Raw genomic sequence first — 25,143 nt, 5'->3', positions numbered from 1 at the left:
TGAAAAAATAGGAGTGTGACAATTACATTAAGTTGAAAGCCATATGTTACCATTAAAATAATAGTGTGAGTTGGGTTACAACTACTTGGCTCCAATTCTGAATTAAGCTATAATGATAAATTATTTAAATTCAAGGTTTGCACTAAACTAATAATAAATAACACATATAATTGCATGAATTTTATTTTTTAACCTTAGTTAACTATATTCTTACTTAAATTGATAAATTACTCCCTCTGTTTCAGTCAATTTGTTTTTCTTTTTTTTGGGTTTGTTTCAAAAAATATATTATCTCCTATTTGATAATTATTTAATTTCAATTTTATATGTGACGTGCTTAAAATTAGTAAAATTAAAATAATTTAAGTACATTTTATTTATTTTTAATTTTTAATTATAAAATTTTAAAATATTTTTTAATTTTTAAAATTTCGTATCAAATCAAAATTAAAAAAATTGGTGCAATGCCTATATAGGAATACTCCTTTCTCAACTTTTGCCCTAATCAGAAGAAAGAAAAAGAACACAACAAGGCGTTGATTTGACGCCACCATAGGCGGCCGTCTGTTCTTTTCTCATATATAAAGCCCTCCAACCTACTCAAAAAACCCTTCACCTCCAACATCGATTGGTTATCCTTGGCTTAGGCACTACACAAGTTCATCGGAAAATGGACCCTAACGAAGTAGCAAAGGCATTCGTGGAGCACTACTACTCCACGTTCGATACCAACCGGGCCGGGCTCGGAAATCTGTACCAAGAAGGTTCCATGTTGACTTTTGAAGGCATTAAAACCCAAGGTTCCCAAAATATTGTGGCAAAACTTACTAGCCTTCCCTTTCAGCAGTGTCAGCATAGTATCACTACTATTGATTTTCAGCCTTCTGGTCCTGCCGGAGGCATGATTGTCGTCGTCTCAGGTCATCTCCAGCTCGCCGGCGAACAACATGCTCTTAAGTTTGGCCAGGTTCTAAAATGATACTATGTGTTTCAATTTTCTGCTATTATCTGTTAGAGTAAGGTCTGCTTACATTCTACCTCCCCAGACCCCATGTTGTGGGATTTCAGTGGGTTGTTGTTGATGTTGTGTCTGTTAGATGATTTCCTGATTTGGGTTTTTTTTTAGTGCAATTTATGATTTGTTCTCTACTGGGGTTTGTTTAATATTCGAGAATTTTCTATTAATATTGATGGAAATTTATCAAAATTTTAACATCAGTCATAATCAGTGGTGGAGTTTAGCTTCAGTGGTATGCTACCTTTCATACTCAGGAAATGTATATAAAGTTTTGTTCTGAATGCTAAGTGGGTGGAAATGAGAATCAAGCTTGTGAATGGTGTGAGCCTTCAGCTTGAGTTGAATTACTTTGGTATTTGGATTAACAATTTTCCAAATTCATTCTGAGGAAGGTGAATAAAGTTATTTGGTTCCTAGTATTGCTTCTAAAATCTATTGCTCATGAAGTATTCCGAACACAGTTAGGCTTGTACTCCTTCATTGTCTAGTACCCTCTTCAGATAACATTTATGTTCTGCCCGTGCAAACATGGGTCATTGTCATGCTAATAACAGAGAGCAAAAATTCCTTACTTTCAGAAATTAAAAGTTTGCATTAGTTTTTCATTTGAATTGATTGTGTGATGTATCTGATACAACGATTGTGCTTCAATTCAAACATCTTTAAAATCCATTTCATGCCATTTCAATATTCAGTGCATGATGTATATGATATTCTTTTCTTTTATCAAAATGTAATACTGTATCCTTTTTTGTTTCCAGTGCTTGTAAAAGCCTTTCACTACCATAAAAGTGTTGGTGTTTTTCTTTACATTTCAGAAGATAATACAATATTGATAATAGGGGGTTTGGTTAGGATATACTGAGCTTGGGTTTGTTAAGTGTCATATGATCGACTCAGTCATAGTAGATTTTTTTTAATTGGTGACTCCCTCATAGTAGACTTTAATGTGCAACTTGATTTTGTTGATTTCTTATTCTCAAACATATCTATCGATGCACTCTCAGTGAGTTTATCGGACATTAGCTTTGTTAGGGTTATCATATTAGGAATTGTGAATAGAAAATCAGTTATTATTATTAAAGCTATTGAGATCGATCTCTGTGGAACTTGTATTCTCATTTTAGGAATTGTGGATAGAAAATCAGTTATTATTGTTAAAGCTATTGAGATCGATCTCTGTGGAACTTGTATTCTCATTTTAGGAATTGTGGATAGAAAATCAGTTTTTATTGTTAAAGCTACCGGTATCGATCTCTGTGGGACTTGTGCTTGTATTTCTTGTACCACCCTCGATGAAGGTATGCTCGTTCTATGTGTAAAGTATCGGACGCCTTTATGTCACATGTTATATAAGTCTTTGGACAGCGATGCCCAGCCTCCTAATAATGCCATTTAAAGAAAAAGGAACAGAAATTTAATCTTGGCTCAGGCATGACTTAGTTTCAGATTTAACCTCTTCATTCTGATGGAAATTTTGGTAAACTTTGATATATGTGGTGAATGGCTGGCTTCTCTGAGATTTTATTCCCCTCAGCTAATTTAACCCCTGTTGGGCAATGAAATTAAATAACATTAACTGGTTCCTATATGACTTATTACACTTAAAGCAAAGAATTCTAAAAAACTTATTACATTTAAAAAACAAAGTATTGGCCATTCCTTTAGATGTTTTCCTGGTACGTCTATGAAGACACTTTGATAATTTGTTTCTTTTCTGTTGCTCTTTGATAATTTGTTTCTTTTCTGTTGCTTATACTTCCAACTTTCCTTTTCTTGCAGATGTTTCATCTGATGCCATCATCACAAGGAAGCTTTTACGTGTTCAATGACATTTTCCGGTTGAATTATGGCTGATATGCCCAAGATGAATGCAACTCATGTTATGTAGTTGGGTCTATTCTACGTTTTAGACACTGGATGAAATTCAAGTTTCTTGAAATAGTGATATTGTCTCTCCTTCATGTACTTGTTTTAGAACATGCTATGGCTAATATGTTTTAGAGTATTTCTGCTTTGTTGATGTTTATTTATTGGAGAATGACAATTTGATGACATCAATATACCTGTATTGAAGATCAAAAAATGAGTGTCATTGGTTTGTGAAGTTTATGCTGAAAACAAATGATGCAAAAGTACAAAGTACACTGCACAATGAATCCATGCTTCAACCAAACCAATCCTTATACCTTATATTATTCATACGGTTTACAATATTATATGCACGAGTTGAAACACTAATGTAAAATCCTGAAAGGAAAACGCTAGTCTTCTTCATTGATAAAGTCGAAAGATGGCAAATCCATATGTGGAAGCTCCGGAACTTTTAGTCTGGGGAGAGACATAGCCTCAACTTGATGTTTAAGCTGCTTTGCAGAGTGGTTGAGATCGTCATCTCGACCATTTAATACAGGTGGAGGGCCCTTAATCCAGCCTGTAATCATACTAGTAATGGATCTAAAGGGATGATTTAATCCATCTTTCATTTTCAAAATCATAGAGACCTCCGATAGTTGCCATGTCAAGGTGAGGAGAATCATAGCTGATAAAAGGCATTGAGTGATAAAATTCTGCTTTTGTATCTTCCTTAGCTCTTTTACAACCTTTTCTTCTTTTTCTTCGTCTTCAATTTCAACCGGAGCGTTGGTTGATTCATTCGTTTGATCAAATGGGGCTTCTTCTTTCAGTGAATCCAGCTGTAAAGAGTTAGATTAATACAATCCGTATTTCTTAATCCAAAAAGCAAAATGGATACACTAGTCTACTAGCAGGAATTTGGTTAGTGTGATGATGATGAAAACAAAAAGAGATTGACCTTAGAAAGCAACTAGAATTGTAAAAGGCGAGACGAGCGCAATACGGGGATCTGAATCTCTTCTTTTATGGGGTGTCAATTGCTTCTAGTATTAATTAATTGTTATGATCGATCATTCATAACCTATGTCATATTATGATGAGATAATTTATAAAAATAAAAAACCTGAGTTAAAAGTTGTGAGAGGAGTTGGTGGCGGTGGCGGGCTTCATCATCATCATCATCAACATCAACGGTAACGAAGCTTTCATCAAGAAGATGACATGTTTTTGATTGGAGTTGGTCGATTGCTTTCTGTATGAGTTCCACTTTCTTCACCCTTTCCTTTTCCCTTTCCATAATTTCCAGTTGCTTCTTTCAACTTTCAAAGAGAGACGTGTTAATTAGTGGCTGTCTGTTGGTGTGGGTCACTCATACAATCAGAGAGAGAGAGAGAGAGAGAGAGAGAGAGAGAGAGTCAACAGCTACCTCAATCCACTTCAGCTTCCGCCGATAACATTAACCATTCATCCCTTCACACGTACCACTAATTTTATTTTTATTTTTTGAAAATAACTTGATGAATATGCTGAATTTAGAAAGGAAATTAGTTTGATGGGTTTCATTTATCAAAAGCTAATTTGATCAATATTTGGAGAAAAATAAATAAATATTTCAGTAACTACACAAAAGTAAATTTAATTGCGTTGTTTTTCCTCCTATCAAGATAATGAAATGATACATCTTTTAACTTCGTTTAGTTTGAATAATAAGAAATAAAGTGGCAAATATTTTATAACATACATATGGAGTACACGAATAGTGAAATTCGCCATCTTAAAGTTCATCTCATGGTTTATAAAAATGAAATGGTGAAGAATGATAGTTTTATATCCTAGACTAGAAAGATGTCAATTGTATATTCAAATACTGTAAATTAAGCCAATTCCACGCTATAATTGCTTGAATGCATATGGCTGAAAACTAATCTTATAGCATGATTGATCAAACTTAGATTATTTTAAGGTGTAATTCTTATCAGAGTGCTCTGTGAAAGAAAATATTTTGGGAGATTAATAATTTGTGTTTGACTAAATTATTTGAAAAATATTTTTACTACTATTCAGAAACACTTATTTCTTTATTAAAAGCTTGGCCCAGCATCTCCATTTATTAAAATAAACATCTTTTTTTGGAGGGCGGGCGAGGGGGAGGGGGACCAAATATATTTGATGTACTTATTTTAATTAACTTATAAGTTAAAAATTATTTACAAGTTAAAAAACAAATAGGTGCAATCTAATTTATTTTTTTCAACTTATAAACTGCTCAAAATAAGTCAATTCAAACAAACACAATTATTTATTGGGGATTATTTTAAACATAAAATGACTTTAAATTAACCAGCCAAATATTCAAAAAAACTAAAAACAACTTAAAAATAACTTATAAACCAATCCAAACGGACTCTAATAATATTCAAGTGTCTAATCGAGTAATTGTTGAAAAATAAGAGAAATCACGACTTGTGCAAAATTAAATCCAATTCTCCTGTACATTGACAACACATGAACGTATGTTTTGCTCTGCTTGTCCTGTTTGACAAATTTAACTTTTTGATTGATGAACTTTGTGAATTAAACAAATAGACTCAACAAGATTATTGTGATTTAGCAGAGACTATTGTATAATGGGAGATCATGTTAGAATTATGTTTTTGAACTGCAGTAACTTTATTTTACTGTTTAATTTTTGAATAAATTCAAGTTAATAATTGTTTGGCTAGTTTTTCCTATTTATTAGTAATTAGTTTATTAAGATATTTTGTTTTTGTTCTTATAAATGTAGAGTCAAAGAAAGCAAAATAAAAGAATTCTCTTGGACTTCATTGCAGTATTTTTCTCTCAAAGTCTTTTTCTGTTATTTTCTTAAGTTTTTTTTATTGAAAAACCATCAATTGGTATCTAGAGCCTTTTTCTTGAGGACATGTGAGTGAAAAAATGGATTCCGAAAATAGTTTTTCACAAATGGCTCCTCCAATTTTTGATGGTGAGAACTATCAACTATGGCTTGTGAGAATGGAAGCCTACTTGGAAGCTCTTGATCTTTGAAAAGCCATAGAAGAGGATTATGTAGTTAATCCGCTGTCGAATAATTCCACTGTAGCCCAAATCAAGAGTCACAAGGGAAAAAAATCATTAAATCCAAGGCAAAAACAACTTTGTTTGCACCTATTTCAACAACTATTTTCACGAGAATCGTGACTCTCACATCACCAAAAGAAATTTGGGATTATTTAAAGAAAGAATATGCTAGAGATGAAAGAATACGAGAAATGAAAGTAGTAAATTTAATGAGAGAATTCGAATTGCAAAGAATGAAAGAGTCAAAAATAGTCAAGGAATACTTTGATAGATTGCTTGGTATTGTTAATGAGGGTATTGTTAACAAGGTAAGGCTGCTAGGCACTAAATTTAAAGATTCAAGAATTGTTGAATTTTTTTTGTAACAGTGCCCGAAAGATATGAAGCATGTATAACTACCTTGAAAAACACATAAGATCTGTCCAAAATTTTCTTGACAGAATTGTTAAATTCTTTGCAGGCACAGGAATAAAGGAGGCTTATGAGACAAGATGACATGGTTGAAGAGGCATTAGCAATCAGTCACAAAACTCAAAGCAAGGATAAATTCTTTAAAAATTACCCACCTTGTTAGCACTGTGACAAAAATGGAGATCCTCCATATAAATGTTAGAAGAGACCAGATGCACAATGCAAGATCTGCAAACAACTTGGTCATGATGCTGTAATTTGCAAAAAAAAATTTCAAAAAGATGAAGCAGTTGCCCAAGTCACCACTGAAGAAAAAGAAGACTATTTATTTGTAGCAATCTACTTTTCAACCAAAAAATCTGATTTTTGGATGATTGATAGTAGTTGTACAAACCATATGACATATGATAGAAATCTTTTTAAAAACTGTGTCTATGGAAAATAAGAAAGTCATAATTAAAAATGGTGACTATATTCCTGTAAAAGGAAAAGGATCTGTTGCAATCAATTCAAGTTCATGTACAAAAATAATTGAAGATGTTCTTTATGTTAATGGAAAAAGGATTTAAATTATTATTTGGTGACAAATATTGTCAGATCTTTGATTCCACTAAGCAAGAGATTTTACAAGTTAAAATGAAAGATAAAAACTTTATATTTACTCCAACAGAAGATGCACACAAGCCTTGCAAGACAAAAAATGAATTGACAGATTTGTTAATAAGGTCAATTCCAGACAAGTCTAGAATTTGCAATTACTCAAGCAAATAGGATTGTTAGAATTATGCTTTTGAACTGTAGTAACTTTATTTTACTATTTAGTTTTTGAATAAATCCAAGTTAATAGTTAGTTTTTCCTATTTATTAGTAATTAATTTATTAAGATATTTTGCAGAGATATTCTAGGCTAGTTTACATTATTTATTTTTACTGTTTTTGTTCTTATAAATGTAAAGTCCAAGAAAGAAAAATAATTTTTTTTTCTTTAGCCTCATTACACTATTTTTCTCTCAAAGTCTTTGTCTGTTATTTTCTAAAGTTCTTTATTGAAAAACCAACAGATTAAAACCCCCATTGACTTTGAGATTGATTTGTTACCAAACATAGTTACAAGGGTTGAGAATTTCTACTGATATGTTTAAACTTTTCCTGAAATTAACACAATCAAATAAGCAGTCATGCCTAGTATTTACCCTTGAAAGATCAACTATTTAGCACCTAAAGGCGCTCAAGCACAAAAGAACATGGTCGAAAAGAAAAGAAAAAACTTCCAAGCTAATCCTGCAGTCATCCAATATTAAAAAGTTCCAATTCCTGAACCTATCAAACCTATACACATATTATGAACAGAAGCACCTACAAATACATACCTCACAATGACTTACAAATTGCAATAACCAAACTTCAATGTATAGTTTTTGCACCTACTGAAACTAGTTTGGATGACAATGAAGAGGCCAGTTAATTAATAACTAGGGAACTGGTATAAGCCATCATTTTCCATGTTAGACATGTCGCCATGAGCAGTTGATGCTGCTTCACTGTCCACTCCTTCAAGTTCAGCCTGCCGTGCAACAAAGATTATTAGTTTATTTGATTTTCCTGATTTTGAACTATGAAAGCGGAATTAAATTCTCCCTATCCCCCTCCTTAAAGTTTAAAAACTTCTTCAAAAGAATGACGTATACTGTGGACAAAACATATGGATCAAAAAGATAATTATGTTTCCACCCCTATCCCAGACAGGCTGGAAATAGTTCAGACACACAAGAACATTGTTGAATTTTACTTTAATTACTGCAGTAATTAAAGTTTAATAAGTTGCTTAAGTTTAGATAATTTGAATTTTAAAGTTCTGTTAGATAGATTAGTTTGTTGAGACATTTTAGTTAGTTTTGAATTTAAATTATGCAGATTTTTGTTTTAAGTTGGTTATTTAAAGCCCTCCTATGCTTAATAAAAATATGGAAAGACATTTTAATCCAAAGAGAGTCATTTTAACCATTTTTTTGCTACCCCATCTTTTAAAAAAACCAACAAACATTCATTCACTCATATTTTTCCAGTTGCATGGATACCGCCACCAATATCCTCAGAGTTGGATTTTAGTTTGTCCTTGTTCCATTGTGTACTACTCCAGAGCCTGACTACTTTTACGACATCTTCTCTAAAGCCATGTAATCAAATATTTACATTTATGTGATACAAGGAAATGGGAAAAAAAAAAACCTTTTTTTCCCAGCCTTTCAAGAAAAGGTAAAAGAAAATTAAAAGCATAATGGAATATATACTTCAATGCATCCATGTCCCTAAAATCTTACAAAGGAGATAGAGGACGGATCTAGTTCATTCCCAAATGATGTACAAAAAGCATTCCACATGCAAATTACTAAGTAAACATTCATCTATTGGAAGTTCACTAGCTCATGTATATTAATCACAGAAATGCCATAGTAGAATGGTACTTTAGCTTACCTTAGCTTGCCGATACTTCTCAAGAATCCGATGATATTGCTGGCGTGCCCCTGGAGATTCAACCATTGATAGAACTCTCGAGACAGCCTCGTCAAGAGCAGCATCAACTTTTTGTTTACGGAACACCTTGAGAATATCTTCATCCTCAATTTCATCAATTGAGTCTGTGTCATGTCGAAATCCCCGAAGACCAACACCTCGTCGACGCCACCTTAGCACTACCTTCTCCAAGATTCCAACAGCCCAACATACCTTGTATTGCTTTCTAACCTGATAGCCTCGTACATGAGCCTGCCATGGAAATCACCAGCAAGTCACTTTCTCTGCTGAACGAATTAGTTTTTAATCTCCAAACATTCTCCATCTCCCCCCCCCCCCCCCCAAAAAAAAAAAACAAACCCCAACCCGTAACAAAAAATATGACGAATGTATGATTACACTTTATTTGAAGTCTATGACCACTTAATTTTCACATTTCGAGTATAATGGCTTAAAATGTCAATTTTGACTTCAAACATTAAAAGCACCTGTATCTTCACTACTTTCTGGCGGAATGCAAGGAAATCCTTCCGGCCTTTCCATCCTCGATACTTCTTCTGAATAGCTAAGGCTGCTGAGTTGTAGTCTCGCGTGTTGCGGAATGCCAACTTTGATGCAGCTGAAAGCCCGTGAATATCGTTTGAGAGGATACCATATTCATCTCCACTTGTGGCAGCGGAAACACCAAATTCTCTCTGTTGTCTTTTGCGGAACGAATGTGCTCGGAATGCAGACTGTATACGAGCAGCAGCCTGAGCTGCATTACGAACTGCAGCTAAAGTGTCCTTTAAAGAACACTGATCCTCATTTATGGTGGCACTTGTGTTCGATATGCTACTAATAGTTCTCTCTGCTTCCACATCAGCAGTACCTTTTGAGAGCTCACTCTCCTCTAATATGAGGGATGAAAGATGACTGGTGAGAGCTACCTCTGAAAGATATCCTGCAAGTCCCTTATGACCGCAGCTGGAAGCAATTGATGCAGCAGTTTTACCAACTGGATCTCGTGAAGAGGGATCCGTAACAGCTCCAGCAGATGCCCCGGTTGCGATGAGTGAAGCAACCATTTTTTCCCTGTCACAGATATGAATATTTAATAAACTGGCTTATTACCGGTACCACACATAAGGCCCTTGTAGAGATTCTCATAAGAAAATTCACCACCCATGCAAACATAGACAGAGACATATATAAAGGGATAAAGATTCAAGGAGTTCACCCGGATATCTCTCTCTTTATTATTATTGTTGTATTTTTTTCCTGAATAATCGAAAAATCTCTAAGGGCCAGTGGTGTACAATTAATACTCGGTGCATGACGGGCCTGTGACATGCGCCTGACCCACATCACCCCGATATCTCAACATCCATGAAGTGCTTTAAAGCTGAATCTCTCCATGTTGGAGATATATTACTCCACAATGAATTTAAAAAGTTGAAAAATACTGCCTAATGTGCTCAACTTTAAAATTTAGACAAAAGGCAAATTAGGAACGAGACAAAAATACTTTTTGTAAAGCTGCTACAACTGAGCGACTATGGCAAAAATCAAAATATCATTCATGTTCATAGTTCATACTTTTTGTATGTATACACACAATGTAGAAGATTAGTATGTAATAGAGCGTTGTCTTGCTTCCCTTACTAGTAGTCGTAGTATTCCTCAAATAGTGCTTGTCCTCAGATTTCTAGTATTATCTACTATCTCTTATACTGTGATTATCACACTATTTGTTGTAGCTACTGCTCCTTTTTAAGAATGCTTTGTCATGTTTTTTTCTAGTATCTGCTTTGATATGCTTTACCTTAAGTCAGGGGTCTATCAGAAACAACCTCTCCACCTCCCAAGGTAGAGGTAAGGTCTACGTACACCCTACCCTCTTCAGACCCCACTCGTGGGATTCTTGGTATGATGTTGTTGTACACAGAATGTAGAAGCGACATATGGTTTTCTAATCTTTAAATTAACTGAAAAATCCATATCCCGGTGGTGCACGGTATAAAACTTTATGGATGATGCCCCTCCTCTACCCTTCTCCACTTAAATGCCAGGCTTTTGTTTGCATCTTGGTTCGAACATGGGTGTAACACCTCAGAAGTAGAAAAGTTTGATTGGAAAGATGAGTGCAGAAAAGTTGCTGGTGCAACTGGTCTACGAGTGCAATCTACGGACCGTACATGCTTCCACGGTCCATAGTGGCCAGCTGTAGATGATGTCCTGAAGGTTTGGAAAATGTCAAGTCGCAGGTGAGTTCCTACGGACCAACAGGACGGTATGTAGAAACCTATACGGGCCGTATAGGAGGCTCGTAAGTTGAGGTTCCAGACTTGGTGATGTTGAGACATTGGGTTGTATGAGTAAGTTGTATGGACCACACAAATTTATACGACCCGTAGGTGTTGGTTCATAGTCTTGGATCAGATATTCGGTACTTTCAGTACTTTGTTCAACGGCTCAACAAGACGGTTCGTGGAAGGAAAGACGGTTCGTAGAAGTGGTTTGTGGTTTAGGTCCAGAAATTTGGGTTCTTAGTGATGTGATCTATGATGACCAGGACGATCCGTAGAAGCATCTACGGACCATAAATGGGTCTGTAGGTCATCCCGATAGTTATTTTTCCAGGGTTATTTGGGTCTTCTCCTATCCTATTAATCCCTAAACTATGTCGTTTCTAGACTATTCCTAGGCCCTATAACTGATTTTACACTTCAAATAAATCTCATTCCCTCTCATTCACTCAAAATCCAAAATGCTCTTAAGTCTACTTCTCCAAGGTTCCCTCAAGGCAATTTCTAGGGTTCTTCAAGCTTCAAGTCTCCTCTTCCAATTTCAAAGCTAGGAATCATCAAGGTATGTGGGAAATTCATCAATGGATCCGTTTTCATCCATTGAGTACCAAGAAAACCTCAAGTTCTCTTTATGATTTCATCCAAAAATCTAGGGTTTCTATAATCATGTATTGGGCTCAATTGATTACTACATTATTCATTCCTATTAATCTTCAATGATTTTCACATGAACCCATGCTATATGAACATGTTGATTTTGAAATAAAGTTTTGAAGATTATGCATGCATTATGACTCGAAGAAACATGTTTTAAGGATGCTTTTGAATAAAGTGACACTATGATTTTGATGAAACTAGGTTTCTTCTGATTGAAGTATTCTCATGATGAAAGATTATTATGATTTAGTCACTTCCCATTGAAGTGCGAATTTACTATGAAAAGACTATCATGATTTAGATGCTTTCGATTAAGTGTCTCTTATGCATTGATGATGTTATGAATCCTGATATTTCAAATGAACTATTTTTATGATTGTTAGTCTTACTATTAACTTGGTATTACTAGATTCTTACCATTTCAAAGACTATAAATATGTTATGTATTTCCATTGAGAGCATTAACACAGAGTTGGACTAGTGGCGATTACCCAGGTCCCAAAATTACATGCCCCGTAGGATGTCCCGATTGGACAAGACTAGCTAGTGGATCTACCTAAGCTTATGATCATGGTCCTTACCTTGACAAGTAGGACTCTCTTTTCGGTGTGGAGCAGTACACTGAACTCCATGTTATAGCTCTCTTACCTTAAGGCCAAAAAGATGATTTTTTTCTTTTTTTTGAGGAAGATAAAGTTGTATTCCTCAGCTTTAAGGATATGCGGGAGACCTCCAAAAATTAGTTCCCAACAAGAGAACAAAAAGGCTAATAGATTAAAGTACCTATAAAATCCAAAATTTGTGCAGCTTCTTCTATCCTTTCTTCTTTATACCAAAAATAAAAAGTTGTCAAGCAGTTACATTTGACTTTCTCTATTGAATTAGCCTTGTTTTCAAAGCATTTGCTATTTCTTTCTTTCCAAATAGACCACCAATTGCATGATGGTATTATACTCCACCACTTTTTCTTAGATTTTCTCCCCCTCTACTGATCCAACAACTAAGTAGATCTGCTATATGCTCAGGCTTAATCCATTCTGTATGTGTTAGTCCCAGAAAAAGGTTCCACAATTATGTTGTCACTCTACAACGGAGGAACAGGTGGTTGTTGGTTTCCTCAGTCTCATTACAGAGAGAGCACCAAGAGGCAATTGGAAACCTCTCTTTTTCAATTTCTCATGTGTGGAACATGCTCTTCTGGCAACCAACCAAGAGAAACACTTTATCTTGGTTGGCACCTTGTTCCTCCAAATCTGCTTCCAGGGGCTTACAACCTGGATGCTCCTTCACCTCCTTAATATATAGCTTGTTAACACAAAGGCTTCCATCTCTAGAATGTTTCCATCTAATAGAATAATCTTTTTCTTCTGATAACCAATTGAACCCATTAAGAACTTGTAATAGACTCAACCACTCTCCCGATCTCACAGTCATTCAAATGCCTTCTGAACACAATATTCCATCCATGAGTAGACTATATTTCTACTTAGATCAGGCCACAAGTTCCTTATTGTTCTCCAATGACACCCCATAAGTGTTGTTCACAGAGCTGGAGACCCAATTTCCATTCAACCCATACTTGTTGACTATCACCTCCCTCCACAGGGCTTGTTCCTCAGTGTTGAACCACCATAGCCATTTTGAAAGGAGGCATCTATTCTGCAACCCCAAGTTTCTTATTCCAAGTCCACCGGATTGTTTATTTAATTGTGCAGTCTGTCATTTGACTAAATGCAAATCTTTCCCTTCTTTATTCCCTAACCACAAGAAATCTCTTCTCGTTTGTGAAGTCTTTCTTCCACTTTGGCAGGCATAGGGAATAAAGACATAACATAAGTTGGAAGAGAGTCCAACACTGAGTTTATTAAGGTGACTCTCCCTCCAAGAGAGATGTACTGAGCTTTCCAATTGGCCAATTTTTTTCTCTCTTTTCAATTATGCCGTCCCAAATTCCTAGCTCCTTATGTTTGTGTCCCAATGGCATGCCCAAGTAAGTTGAGGGAAGCTTCTCTATTCTACACCCCAATATCCTTGCCAGGCTCTGAAGTTGAGGAACTTCTTTAATTGGAAAGATACTGTTTTTCCTCCAATTTACTGATCAACCAGAGACTGCTTTAAAAACTACCAAAGTCATTCTTATAAAGGCAACCTGTTAAGCCTTGGCTTCACAGAAAATAATTGTGTCATCTGCATAAAGCAGATGACAAATCTGCATTTCCCCTTGTGAAGAGTTGCTGACCTTGAAGCCTTTTAGCTAACTGTTTTGGATAGCTATTCACATCATACTATTATAGCCCTCCATGGCTAGGATGAAGAGGAAAGGAGAAAATGGGTCTCCCTGCCTTAGAGCCCTTTCTGATGGGAAAAAACCAGCAGGTTCTCCATTCACTAAAATGGAGAACCTAACAGTTTTTATACAATAGTCAATCCACTTTAGCCAGTTCTCTCCAAAACCCATCTGCTCTAAAATCCTGATCAAGAAGCCCCTAATGACATGATCATAAGCCTTCTCTATGTCGAACTTGCACATAATTCCTGGATCATCTCCTTTGAGTCTAGTGTCCACACAATCACTTGCTATTAGTGCTGCATCAATTATCTGCCTACCTTTTATGAAGGTCATTTGGTGTTTATTTACAAGCTTACTGATCACTCTCTTTAGCCTTTCTGCTAGTATCTTGGCAATGATCTTGTATATTCCACCTATCAAACTTATAGGTCAGAAATCTCTCAGTTCCACAACCCTCACCTTCTTGGGGATCAATGCCACATAGGTTGCATTTAGGCTCTTTTCAAACACTTGTTGGTCATGGAATTGCCTCTGGTGGGTATTTCCTCACAGTTGGGGAATATGCCAACCAGACTTCTACTCAGGGGACCCCTGTCCCCTCCCGGAGACGCCGCCGATATCTTACTTTGGTCCCCACTGCACTATTTCTTTCTTTATATTATTTCTTTGTAGCTATCCTCTCCTCTGAGTCTCAATGAACTGAGACCTCCTTTCTCTATGTTCGACTCTTGTAGATTGGATTTTTGAGAAATAAAATTGTGTATTTTTGGGCCAACTCTCCCCACCCCTCATTAAAGGAATTTTTTTGGTAAAATGATCACTGACCTATCATTGCCATTAACTGAAATAACAGAGATAAACTTACCAATTTTTTGAACTTTAAGGTGCAATAAATGCTGATGGAAATATCTTTGCATTTCCAAATCTCAAAAGACTTTCCTTTAATGCCTGAGGCTTCCCTAAATCTATTACAAAGCCACATTAGCGTGTGCCCCTACTGATCTTCATTCTTCTCATATAAAGCTTTGCACTCTCCACCCATATGTACCAAATATCAAAAGATGATCTGGTTTCTATCAGATCATAGGATTTCCCCCCTAATCTAAAATAAATGTTGTTATCCATGGAAGAAGGGTAGAAGAAATAAGAGTTGAGAAGAAAGTGGAGGAAAGAGGGATGGAAGGATTCTGACAAATTAAGTCCACCGGAAGCGTTTCCTAAAGGTCAAAAAGACCTTTAGTTCAAAATATTGGGATTAGTCCCTGGGAGTATTTCTCATTAGTCAAAAGGCCCTTAATTGTACAATATCATTACTGGTGATGATTTCCAAAGGTTGTATCTATCATCTAATTCATGTTAAAGATACTAGTTCCAAAGCCCCAATTCTTCAGTCTGTTCCTGTTGTTAATGAATTTCTGAAAGTGTTTCCCAAAGATCTTCTCGTAGTTCCTCCCGAAAGGGAAATCGACTTTGGCATAGACCTTCTTCCATATACTCAGCCTATCTCTATTCCTCCTTGCCGTATTGCTCCAGCTGAGCTTAAGGAGTTGAAAGATTAGTTGAAGGACTTTCTAGATAAAGGTTTCATCAGGCCCAGTTTTTCCAGTCCTCTTTGTGCGTAAGAAAGATGGTTCTCTCAGAATGTACATTGATTATCATCAGTTGAAAAAGGTCACAATCAAGAATAAGTATCCCATCTAAAGGATTGATGACTTGTTCGATCAATTAAAGGTGCCAGTTTCTTCTCGAAGATAGACCTCAAATCAAACTATCACCAATTCAGAGTTAGAGAGTGAAATTCTGAAGACGACCTTCAGGACTCGGTATGGTCACTATGAATTTTCAATTATGTCTTTTGATAACAAATGCTTCTGCAACTTTTATGGATTTGATGAACAAAGTGTTCAAATAGTATTTGGATATGTTCGTCATTATCTTCATAGATAACATCTTGATCTATTCTCGGAGTGAGGATGAGCACGCAGACAATTTGAGGATTGTTTTACAGATTTTGAAGGATCGTCAATTATTTGCTAAGTTTAGCAAGTGTGAATTTTGGTTGAGGTTGGTAGCATTCCTTGGCCGCCATATTGTTTTTGAGAGGGCATAAAGATTGATCCTTAAAAGACGGAAGCGGTAAAAAATTGGCCTAGACCTCTTTCTCCCTCAGATATTAGGAATTTCGTTGGGTTTAGCCGGTTACTATAGACGATTTCTGGAGGGGTTTTTCTCTATTGCTTCTCCTTTGACCAAGTTGAGTCATAAGAAAGTCAAGTTTCAGTGATCCGATACTTGTGAAAAGAGTTTTCAAGAGTTGAAGACTCAACTTATTGCATCCCCAGTTTTGACTTTACCAGATGGTTTCATTGTGTACTGTGATGCTTCCCACACTGGTCTTGGCTGTGTGTTGATGCAACATAGCAAGGTCCTTGCTTATTCTTCTGGGCAATTTAAAGTTCATGAGAAGAACTACCCGACTCACAATCTTGAGTTGGCGGCAGTGGTTTTTGCCTTGAAGATTTGGAGGCATTATTTCTATGGTGTTCATGTGGATCTGTTCACCAATCATAAGAGTTGCAATACATGTTTAATCAAAAGGATTTGAATATTCGCCAAAGGAGGTGGCTCGAATTGTTAAAGGATTATGAATGAGTGTGTTGTACCATTCGGGTAAAGCTAATGTTGTGGCGGATGCGCTTAGTAGATTGTCCATGGATAGTGTTGCTCGTGTTGGGGATGAGAAAAAGGATTTGGCTCATGATGTTCATAGGCTTGTATGTTTGGGAGTCCGTTTGGTTGATTCAGAAAATGGATGTTACACCCCGCACTTTTGAACCTTGAAACGTGTCCCTAATCTTCTTAGAAGTAGCCATGAGACCCCAACTATCCACACACTTTAAACAACTCGAAGGAAAGAAGAATGTGATTCCTCGTGAGAGGGAAGGTTGGAAATAGAGTCGTGAGAATCCGGAAAGAGTTGGAGGCTAAAAAACTGAGTCGTAGGACTCGATTTACCTACGTAAGCTACTAAGTTAAAGGTCTTATACACTTGAGCTACTTAAGGATATATCAAGCTTACGTAGTACGGATTACATCGACTCTTAAAACAAGACGAGATTACGAACCCACGGGGGAGAGGAGAAGGCGACACGTGGCAGCAAAACGAGGTGCCATGTGGCAGCCTAGGGAAGTGCCACATGGCAGCAGGTGACCCACCTGCTTGGGGTCAAGTAGGTGACCCACCTACTTGGGGGTGGGCCCCACCAAGGACACGTGGCAGCCTTGGAGGCTAAGGGTGGATCCGTGGCCCAATAAGGGCTTGACACGTGTCACTTCCTAAGGGACCATATATATGTATGTTAATGACTCTTGAGTCATTTGGAACTCAAAAATCAGCCCAAAACATAGAGAGAAAAACGTGAGAAGAAGAAGAGAAAGGGGCAGCCATGGTTTCTAAGAAATTAAGGTAAGTTCTTCAATTTTCCTCCGTGAATTAATTATCTATGATGTTCCTCAACCCCGTGGAGGTGTATATATGTATCTTACGATGTCTACGGAATTAATTCTTCAGCTTGGAACTTGAGAGAAAGTTGAAAGAACAAAGAGGGAAAACGTTAAAAACTAGTTAACAAACCCGTTTTTGGAGGGGACAGTTGTTAGTAATATTGGTATAACTTCTTGTGTATAGCTTCGTTTCGGCTGATTCAATATGTTTTGGGAAGGTATTTCATAGGTCTATAACTTTCATTTATACTTTAAAATACATTTTTGCTTTTAGCTTCTCGAACAAGGGTGATGAAGTGTAGAGGAGGTACTGCCCAGATTTTGGTTTTGGAAATCTTACACGGACTGCTGTTGGTGTTTTGGGCATATCTTTTTGTACAGAATTGATGTAGGGGTTATTCGAAATTGTATGCGACCCTAAGACACATGTCTATAACTTTCATGAAGGACGTAAATCCTGTTTCCCTCCATTACCCCTTCGTAAACGAAGCGACAAGGTAAAACAGTAAGCTGTCCAGAATTCACGTTTTGATAGTTTTGAGTGAGTTGTTGCTGCAAGGGTGAAATGTATTGTTGCAGGGCCTAAATGCATTCTAAAAGGGATGTGGATGCTGCTGGTTGCAGCCACACGACCCCTCGTTTCGTATAATGAAAGGCGTTATAGAATAAAGACTAGACGCCCTATTTGATATCATCTTTTTGAATGAGTCATTTGGAGTTTATATTGTATATTGTTGGTATGAATTGCAGCAGGTTGTTGTTGTTGGTTGGCTGTAGGTCTTAGGGACCTAATTAGAAATTTGGATAGGGCACATTATAGGGGAGGTGCTGCCCAATTTTCGGCGACGCCTTGGCAAATAACAGAACTAGTCGGGGAAACGACTAAGGAAATAGATTCCATTAATACTAAGGTGTAACCTAGGGTGCTGGAAAGTTAAGAGGGGTTGATATTCATATTACTTTCATGTTGAATAGGTTCAAAGGACAGCGAGGCAAACAGGATAAGGAATAATTCAGACAAGGTATGTGAAGCTTCTCTTGGTATGTTTTTGGTAGAGGTATGTAAAGCCTATCTTTTCTCTTTTGGCATGCCTTAGATGTAAGCAGGATATGATATGAGCTTTGGGGGTAATTCCATTCCTAGGTTCTGAATATGACTTCAGGACCCTCACTCACTTTTGAATGCTTAAACTTTAAAGTAGTAAGCTGCTATCTTCGAGTCTTCTATATGACTGTATAACAATTGATTTGACTAAGCTCTTGTTTGTAAAAAAGAAAGGCTCTGAGACAACCAATGCTCGGACTGCTATAAGATATTTCACATTGGTATACGTCTAAGATTTCTAAAAACTCCTTTTTTTACATAGTCCTTAGTGACAGTTAGAGAGTCTACGTCAGATACCTTCTACCCTGATCCCCAGGTGAGGGTTCACTTGATGATTTCATTGAGTCTCAGATAATAATTTAAATTGTGTTTTGTCTTTCACTACTCTACTCGTGTATATTGTAACACTTCTTCTCCGAGTCCCGAGCCGGTCATCAGATTCGTGCAATTCACTGCATTGTTCACCGAGTCCCTCGCTAGAGGGCTGGCATCCATATGTATATATATAATGTGTTGTAATAAGGTGACGATGGCCTGGGGCCTGATACTGATACTATTGATGTGTTGTAATAAGGTAGCGATGATCTGGGGCCTGATACTAATACTATGATGATGTGTTGTAATAAGGTGGCAATGGCACGGGGCCTGATACTGATACTACATATATGATTCACCGGACCCCTGACGGGGCCGACTATATTGAAAATTTGAGCATGCATGTTTTTGTGATTCACAGAGTACTGGGACATGTTTTTGATTTGATAATTGGTTCCCCTGCTTCTCTATTTTGGATATACCTCCAGTTGTACTATGTTACGTTTTACATACTCAATACATATGTCGTACTGACCCCCTTTCTCGGGGGGCTGCGTTCATGCCCGCAGGTACAGATACAGGTTTTGGGAGTTCGTCAGCTTAGAATTCCACGCAGCTCAGCTGGAAGAGGCTCCATTGTATCGGGGCCTAATTTTTGATACTGTCCACTGATGTATAACATTGTTTTGTCCATTCGGGGGTACGGCGGGGGCCCGTCCTGCCATATGTTGTCATTTGTATTTTTAGAGGTCTGCAGACATGTATATGTGGGTTGTGTATGTCAGTTTGATTCAGCTGGGTCTACCTAATATACGATATACGTGATTATGTTATGGCAGCCTTGTCGGCTTGCGTGCCCTGTCATGTTGTGATACAAATGAAAAGGGCTACAGGTTTATGAAAATATTATCGCCCAGTGGAGCTCTGTTGCATGATATTATCTTATTTACGATTCAATGTGACCACAACAATAGATAGGTGTATGGGGGGTCCAGGTCGGACCCCAGTCGCGGCCTACAGAGTTGGGTCGTGACAGGTTGAGTTATTGTTCATAACGATTTAGAATCGTCACTTGTGAATAATGTGAAGGCGAAACAAAATGAGGATCCAATCTTGGTTGAATTGAAGGAAACAATTCTTAAGAAAGACCGTTGAGGCTTTCTCTTAAGGGGAAGATGGTGTGCTTTGATTACGGAGTCAATTGTGTGTTCCAGATGTTGATGGTTTGAGGCAACAAATTCTAGCAGAAGCCCACAATTCTTGATATTCTATCCACCCGGGATCCACTAAGATGTACCGCAATGGGAAGTCTATTGGTGGAATCGCATGAAAAAGGACATCGCGAAATTTGTGGTTAAGTGTCCAAATTACCAACAAGTTAAGGTTGAGCATCAGAAATCAAGCAATATGGCTCAAAACGTTGATATTCCTACTTAGAAGTGGGAAGATTTAAATATGGACCTCATTATAGGTTTGCCTCGTACGCATTGACAATTTGATTCTATTTGGGTGATTGTAGACCAAATGACTAAGTCTGCACATTTCTTTTTGGTTAAGACTTCTTATTCAACCGGGGACTATGCTAGACTTTACATTTGAGAGATAGTGAAACTGCATGGTGTTACTTTATCCATCATTTCTGATAGAGGTACTCAGTTCAGTTCACTTCTCTCTTTTGGAGATTGTTTCAAAAGGATCTTATTACTCAGGTTAAGCTTAGTACAGTTTTTCATCCATAGATCGATGGCCAAGCCGAGAGGACTATTCAGACTTTGGAGGACATGTTGAAAGCCTGTGTGATCGACTTTAAATGTAATTGGGATGATCATTTGCCATTGATTGAGTTTGTTTATAATAATAGTTACCATTCTAGTAACTAGATTGCTCCGTTTGAGGTTCTCTATGGTAGGAGTTGTAGGTCTCCTATTGATTGGTTTGAAGTTGGAGATTATGCTTTGATAGGGCATGCATTAGTTCATGAGGCTATGGAGAAAGTTTGACTCATTAGAGGAAGGTTGAGGATTGCCCAGAGTAGGCATAAATCCTATGCCGATATGAGAAAAAAGGAGCTTCAATTTGAAGTTAACGATTGGGTTTATTTGAAAATTTCACCTATGTAAAGTGTGATGAGTTTGGTAAGAAAGGAAAGCTCAGTCCTAGATATGTTAACCCTTGTCAGATTTTGAGGCATTATGGCAATGTGGCCTATGAGTTGGATTTGCCCTCCGAGTTGGAATCAGTCCATCCGATGTTCAATGTTTCCTTATTGAAAAAATATGTTGGAGATCCGACCACGATTGTGCCATTAGAAAGTGTTGGATCTAAGGAAAGTCTCTCTTATGAAGAAATTCCGGTTGAGATTCTGGATCATCATTCGGAAGTTGAGAAATAAAGAAGTTGTTTCAGTAAAAGTCCGTTGGAGGAATCAGTTAGTTAAGGGTGCTACTTAGGAGGCCAAAGCCGATATGATGTCACGGTATCTTCATCTCTTTCCCTCCGCTTCAGTTTTAGCTTGAGGTATTGGTTCCTCATGTTTACTCTTTTGGATTCATGCATTTCAGCTATTCTCATGTTTCCATATGCATGCATGTTTATGAAATCTTTTTTAATTTCATGTTTTAGCTTGGGGTCGATTACTCCTTGGTTTTATGCATTATGATGTGATTTGCATTCATGTTGGGTTGTTAGATCTCTTTCCCTACTCTATTCATACTAGCTTGAGTCCATTCGAGGACGAATGTTCCCAAGGGAGAGTTATTGTAACACCTCGAAATTTGAAAAGTTTGATTGGAAAGAAAATGTAGAAAAGTTTCTGGTGCAACTGGTCTACGAGTGCAATCTACGGACCGTACATGGTTCCACGGTCCATAGTTGCCGACTATAGATGATGTCCTGAAGGTTTGGAAAATGTCAAGTTGCAGGTGAGTTCCTACATATCAACAGGATGGTTTATAGAAGCCTATACGGCCATAGAAGAGGCTCGTAGAGTAAGGTTCCAGACTTGGTGATGAGACATTAGGTTGTACGAGTGACTTGTACGGACCGTACAAGTTTACACGGCCCATAGGTGTTGGTTCGTAGTCTTGGATCAGAGATTCAATAATTTCACTATTTTGCTTGACAGCTCAACAAGACGGTCCGTGGAAGGACAGACGGTTCGTAGAAGTGGTTCGTGGTTTGGGTCCAGAAATTTGGGCTTTCAGTGATGTGATCTGCGGATGACCAGGACGAAAGCATCTACGGGCAGTAGATGGGTTCGTAGGCCACTCGACAATTATTTTTTCAGGGTTATTTGGGTCTTTTTCTATCCTTTTAATCCCTAAACCACGTCGTTACTAAACTATTCCTAAGCCATATAACTCCTTTTACACTTCAAATAAATCTCATTCACTCAAAACCCCAAAAGCTCTCAAGTCTTCTTCTCCAAGGTTCCCTCAAGGCAAATTCTAGGGTTCTTCAAGCTTTAAGTCTCCTCTTTCAATTTCAAAGTTAGGAATCATAAAGTATGTGGGAAATTCATCAATGGATCCTTTTTCATCTGCTGAATCCCAACAAATCCTGAAGTTCTCTTTATGATTTCATCAAAAAATCTAGAGTTTCTATGATTATGTATTGGGTTCAATTGATTACTACCTTATTCATTCCTATTGATCTTATTATGCATGATTTGATCAAAATTGCATGATTTCAATGATTTTTACATGAACCCATGCAATATGAATATGTTGATTTTGAAATCAGGTTTCGAAGGTTATGCATGCATTATGACTTGAAGAAACTATGTTTCAAGGATGCTTTCAAATAAAGTGTCAATATGATTTTCATGAAACTAGGTTGCTTCCGATTGAAGTATTCTCATGATGAAAGATTATTATGATTTAGCCACATTCGATTGATGTGCGATTTGACTATGAAAAGACTCATGATTTAGATGTTTTCGATTAAGTGTCTCTTATGCATTGATGATGTTATGAATCATGCTATTTTGAAAGGAGCTATTCTTATGATTTTGAGTCTTATGATTAACTTGGTATTACTAGATCCTTACCATTTCAAAGACCACGAATATGTTATGTATTTTCATTGAGAACATTAATTAGCACCGAGTTGGACTAGTGGCGATTACCAAGGTCCAAGAATTACGTGCCACCATAGGATGTCCCGATTGGACAAGACTAGCTAGTGGATCCACCTAAACTTATGATCATGGTCCTTACCTTGGCAAGTAGGACATTCTCTTTTCGGTGTGGGAGAAGTACACTAAACTTAACAATATCTCTCACTTATGTTATGATTATGATTCTTTTATGAGCATTACATTGATCATGTACTATGTTTTAAATGATTTTTTGACAAGGTTATGTCATGTTTTTAGCTTAGTCATTGCATTATCATGTTTTCATATTTATCATGTATTATATCATGTTATTTCATGCATGTTCTCCATACTCAGTACATTTCATAGTACCAACCGCATATTTTTGCATATATTGTTTCATAATATAGGTTCTAAGGCCCATCCTTCAGGCCGCGGTTAGTATTGAATCCTATCAGCTTGCCTATTGATTGGTGAGTCCTCATGTTTCAAGGACATGCCTCATATGACTTTCATTCAAACTTTACTTTCAGTTTTATACATTCGAGTTAGCTAGAGACACATTCTAGCATCTCATCTATGATAGAGGCTTATTGTTAGACATAGCATTTCCACTTATGGTCTTTGATCCTCAGATTCTCTTTATGTTGAGATTTCCATTTGAGATTTATAATCCGCTTGATTTATTTGATTGTGTTGATTATCTTAGTGTCATGCTTATGTCAAGTGGCTTGTTTAGAGTCTTTTGGGATCCTATTTGCATGTCACGTCTAGGGGGTAGTTTGAGTCGTGACAATGGGTCATGTACCTAAACCTTATATCGCATTGCTACTCTTACTACTAGGCCAAAGCCCTGGGGGCTAGAAGTGGGACATGTTTGACTTCCTAAAAGTTGTTAATCCAGCTTCTTTTGCTACTGATACCAACATAACATGAGAACTGAAGTACAGTAATTAGAGAAGTCATTTATTAAACAACAAAAAACATAGATTACCTCCCAAAACGTGCAGCCCAGTGCAGGGCCGTCCAGCCGTTGATATCACGGAAGTTAACACTGACTCCGGCATTTAGAATTGGGTGCAGCGCCCACTCAAATCCCAATCCAGCAACCATGTGAATTATTCCTTGCTCTTTCTTAGATAAAGAACAGCCTACCTGATTATCTTTTCGTTGCAGTTTACAAGAGAGACACTGCTGGAACTTGTCTTTCAAAAGCTCTTGAAGAAGCCAATCAATGGTTATCATTGACGTTGAAGTTCCAAATAAAAGAGATTCAATGATCTGGGACCATGAATCTTCACTTGCTTTGGATTTTTCCAAGAAATCATTGGCTAATTCAGAACTTTCTCTTTTTTGGACAGATAAGTCTGATAAAAGCAGTTGCACAAACCTGACAAGTAACAACAGTTCATCTGTACTTCTATAAGCTCCTTCTACATCAGGCTGATTATTTCGAGCAAAATCATCAGGCTTAACCCGATATTCAAACTCTCTAATCTCACTGCACGACTCCTGATTGCCACTAGTAACACAGAGGGTGACTTTACCAGGCAAGTGACGAGGAGCTTGACAACAGATGACACCTTCTTGAATGATCTGAACAGGAACTTCAATATCACCAAACATGCAAGTCCACGTGCACTCTGAAGGATTACAAAGAAAAGATCCAATGATAACAACCTGCATTGAAGAGCTAGAATGTTCAAAATAATAATAATTTTAAATAACTAGATGAAAACCAGTTGAAAACTATTAAATACACCATAGTAACTAACTTATCGATATCCTGATCATGGTCATACATATAAGGTAGACAGAAGGATTAAAACAGCTTTCTTGGAAAGCTATCAAAGTTTACAGGGATTTCAACTGAACAAAGATATCTAAGTTTAAGGGGTTTTCATCATTGAGCATCTCCAAGGTCGATAAAAGACAGCTGAATTAGCCATCATGACTTGGTTGCTGGAGCCAGTAGCAGCTCTTCTTCCTTTTGACCTTTTATTACTT

At 37.1% G+C, this 25,143-nt stretch overlaps 3 protein-coding genes across 3 annotated transcripts in view; 1 reads left to right on the top strand and 2 right to left on the bottom strand.

The window, feature by feature from the left end:
* The first annotated feature begins 489 nt into the window (after positions 1–489).
* On the top strand, positions 490–3,026 carry LOC129880572 (nuclear transport factor 2A-like). Its single transcript, XM_055954659.1, has 2 exons — positions 490–967; positions 2,801–3,026. The coding sequence occupies exons 1-2, from the start codon at positions 671–673 to the stop codon at positions 2,873–2,875; spliced, it is 372 nt and encodes a 123-aa protein (XP_055810634.1). The 5' UTR covers positions 490–670; the 3' UTR covers positions 2,876–3,026.
* A 63-nt stretch (positions 3,027–3,089) lies between these two features.
* On the bottom strand, positions 3,090–4,267 carry LOC129880571 (uncharacterized). The gene is made up of 2 exons (XM_055954658.1): positions 3,999–4,267; positions 3,090–3,714 (listed from the first exon to the last, which is right to left on the bottom strand). The coding sequence occupies exons 1-2, from the start codon at positions 4,170–4,172 to the stop codon at positions 3,283–3,285; spliced, it is 606 nt and encodes a 201-aa protein (XP_055810633.1). The 5' UTR covers positions 4,173–4,267; the 3' UTR covers positions 3,090–3,282.
* Positions 4,268–7,471: 3,204 nt separating this feature from the next.
* The window catches only part of LOC129880570 (calmodulin-binding transcription activator 4), a 47,731-nt gene continuing 30,059 nt past the window's right edge, over positions 7,472–25,143 (bottom strand). The window contains exons 10-13 of the mRNA XM_055954657.1: positions 24,131–24,816; positions 9,370–9,955; positions 8,843–9,133; positions 7,472–7,931 (exon numbers count right to left, since the gene is read on the bottom strand). Coding sequence (XP_055810632.1) covers positions 7,833–7,931; positions 8,843–9,133; positions 9,370–9,955; positions 24,131–24,816 — 1,662 coding nt within the window. The 3' untranslated portion in view covers positions 7,472–7,832. The remainder of the gene's footprint in view (positions 7,932–8,842; positions 9,134–9,369; positions 9,956–24,130; positions 24,817–25,143) is intronic.

Source organism: Solanum dulcamara, chromosome 2, assembly GCF_947179165.1.
Source record: "Solanum dulcamara chromosome 2, daSolDulc1.2, whole genome shotgun sequence".
In the NCBI taxonomy this organism is placed as follows: domain Eukaryota; kingdom Viridiplantae; phylum Streptophyta; class Magnoliopsida; order Solanales; family Solanaceae; genus Solanum; species Solanum dulcamara.
Note: the sequence above shows the minus strand (reverse complement) of the source record. Positions and strands in the feature narration are given on the sequence as shown.

Bases quoted from the DNA above. Each gene is read 5' to 3' on its own strand.
- LOC129880572 (XM_055954659.1), top strand. From the start codon at position 671: ATGGACCCTAACGAAGTAGCAAAGGCATTCGTGGAGCACTACTACTCC. The intron at 968-2,800 runs GTTCTAAAATGA...CTTTTCTTGCAG, and splicing joins ATGCTCTTAAGTTTGGCCAG to ATGTTTCATCTGATGCCATC.
- LOC129880571 (XM_055954658.1), bottom strand. From the start codon at position 4,172: ATGGAAAGGGAAAAGGAAAGGGTGAAGAAAGTGGAACTCATACAGAAA. The intron at 3,715-3,998 runs GTTTTTTATTTT...AACTCTTTACAG, and splicing joins TCTCACAACTTTTAACTCAG to CTGGATTCACTGAAAGAAGA.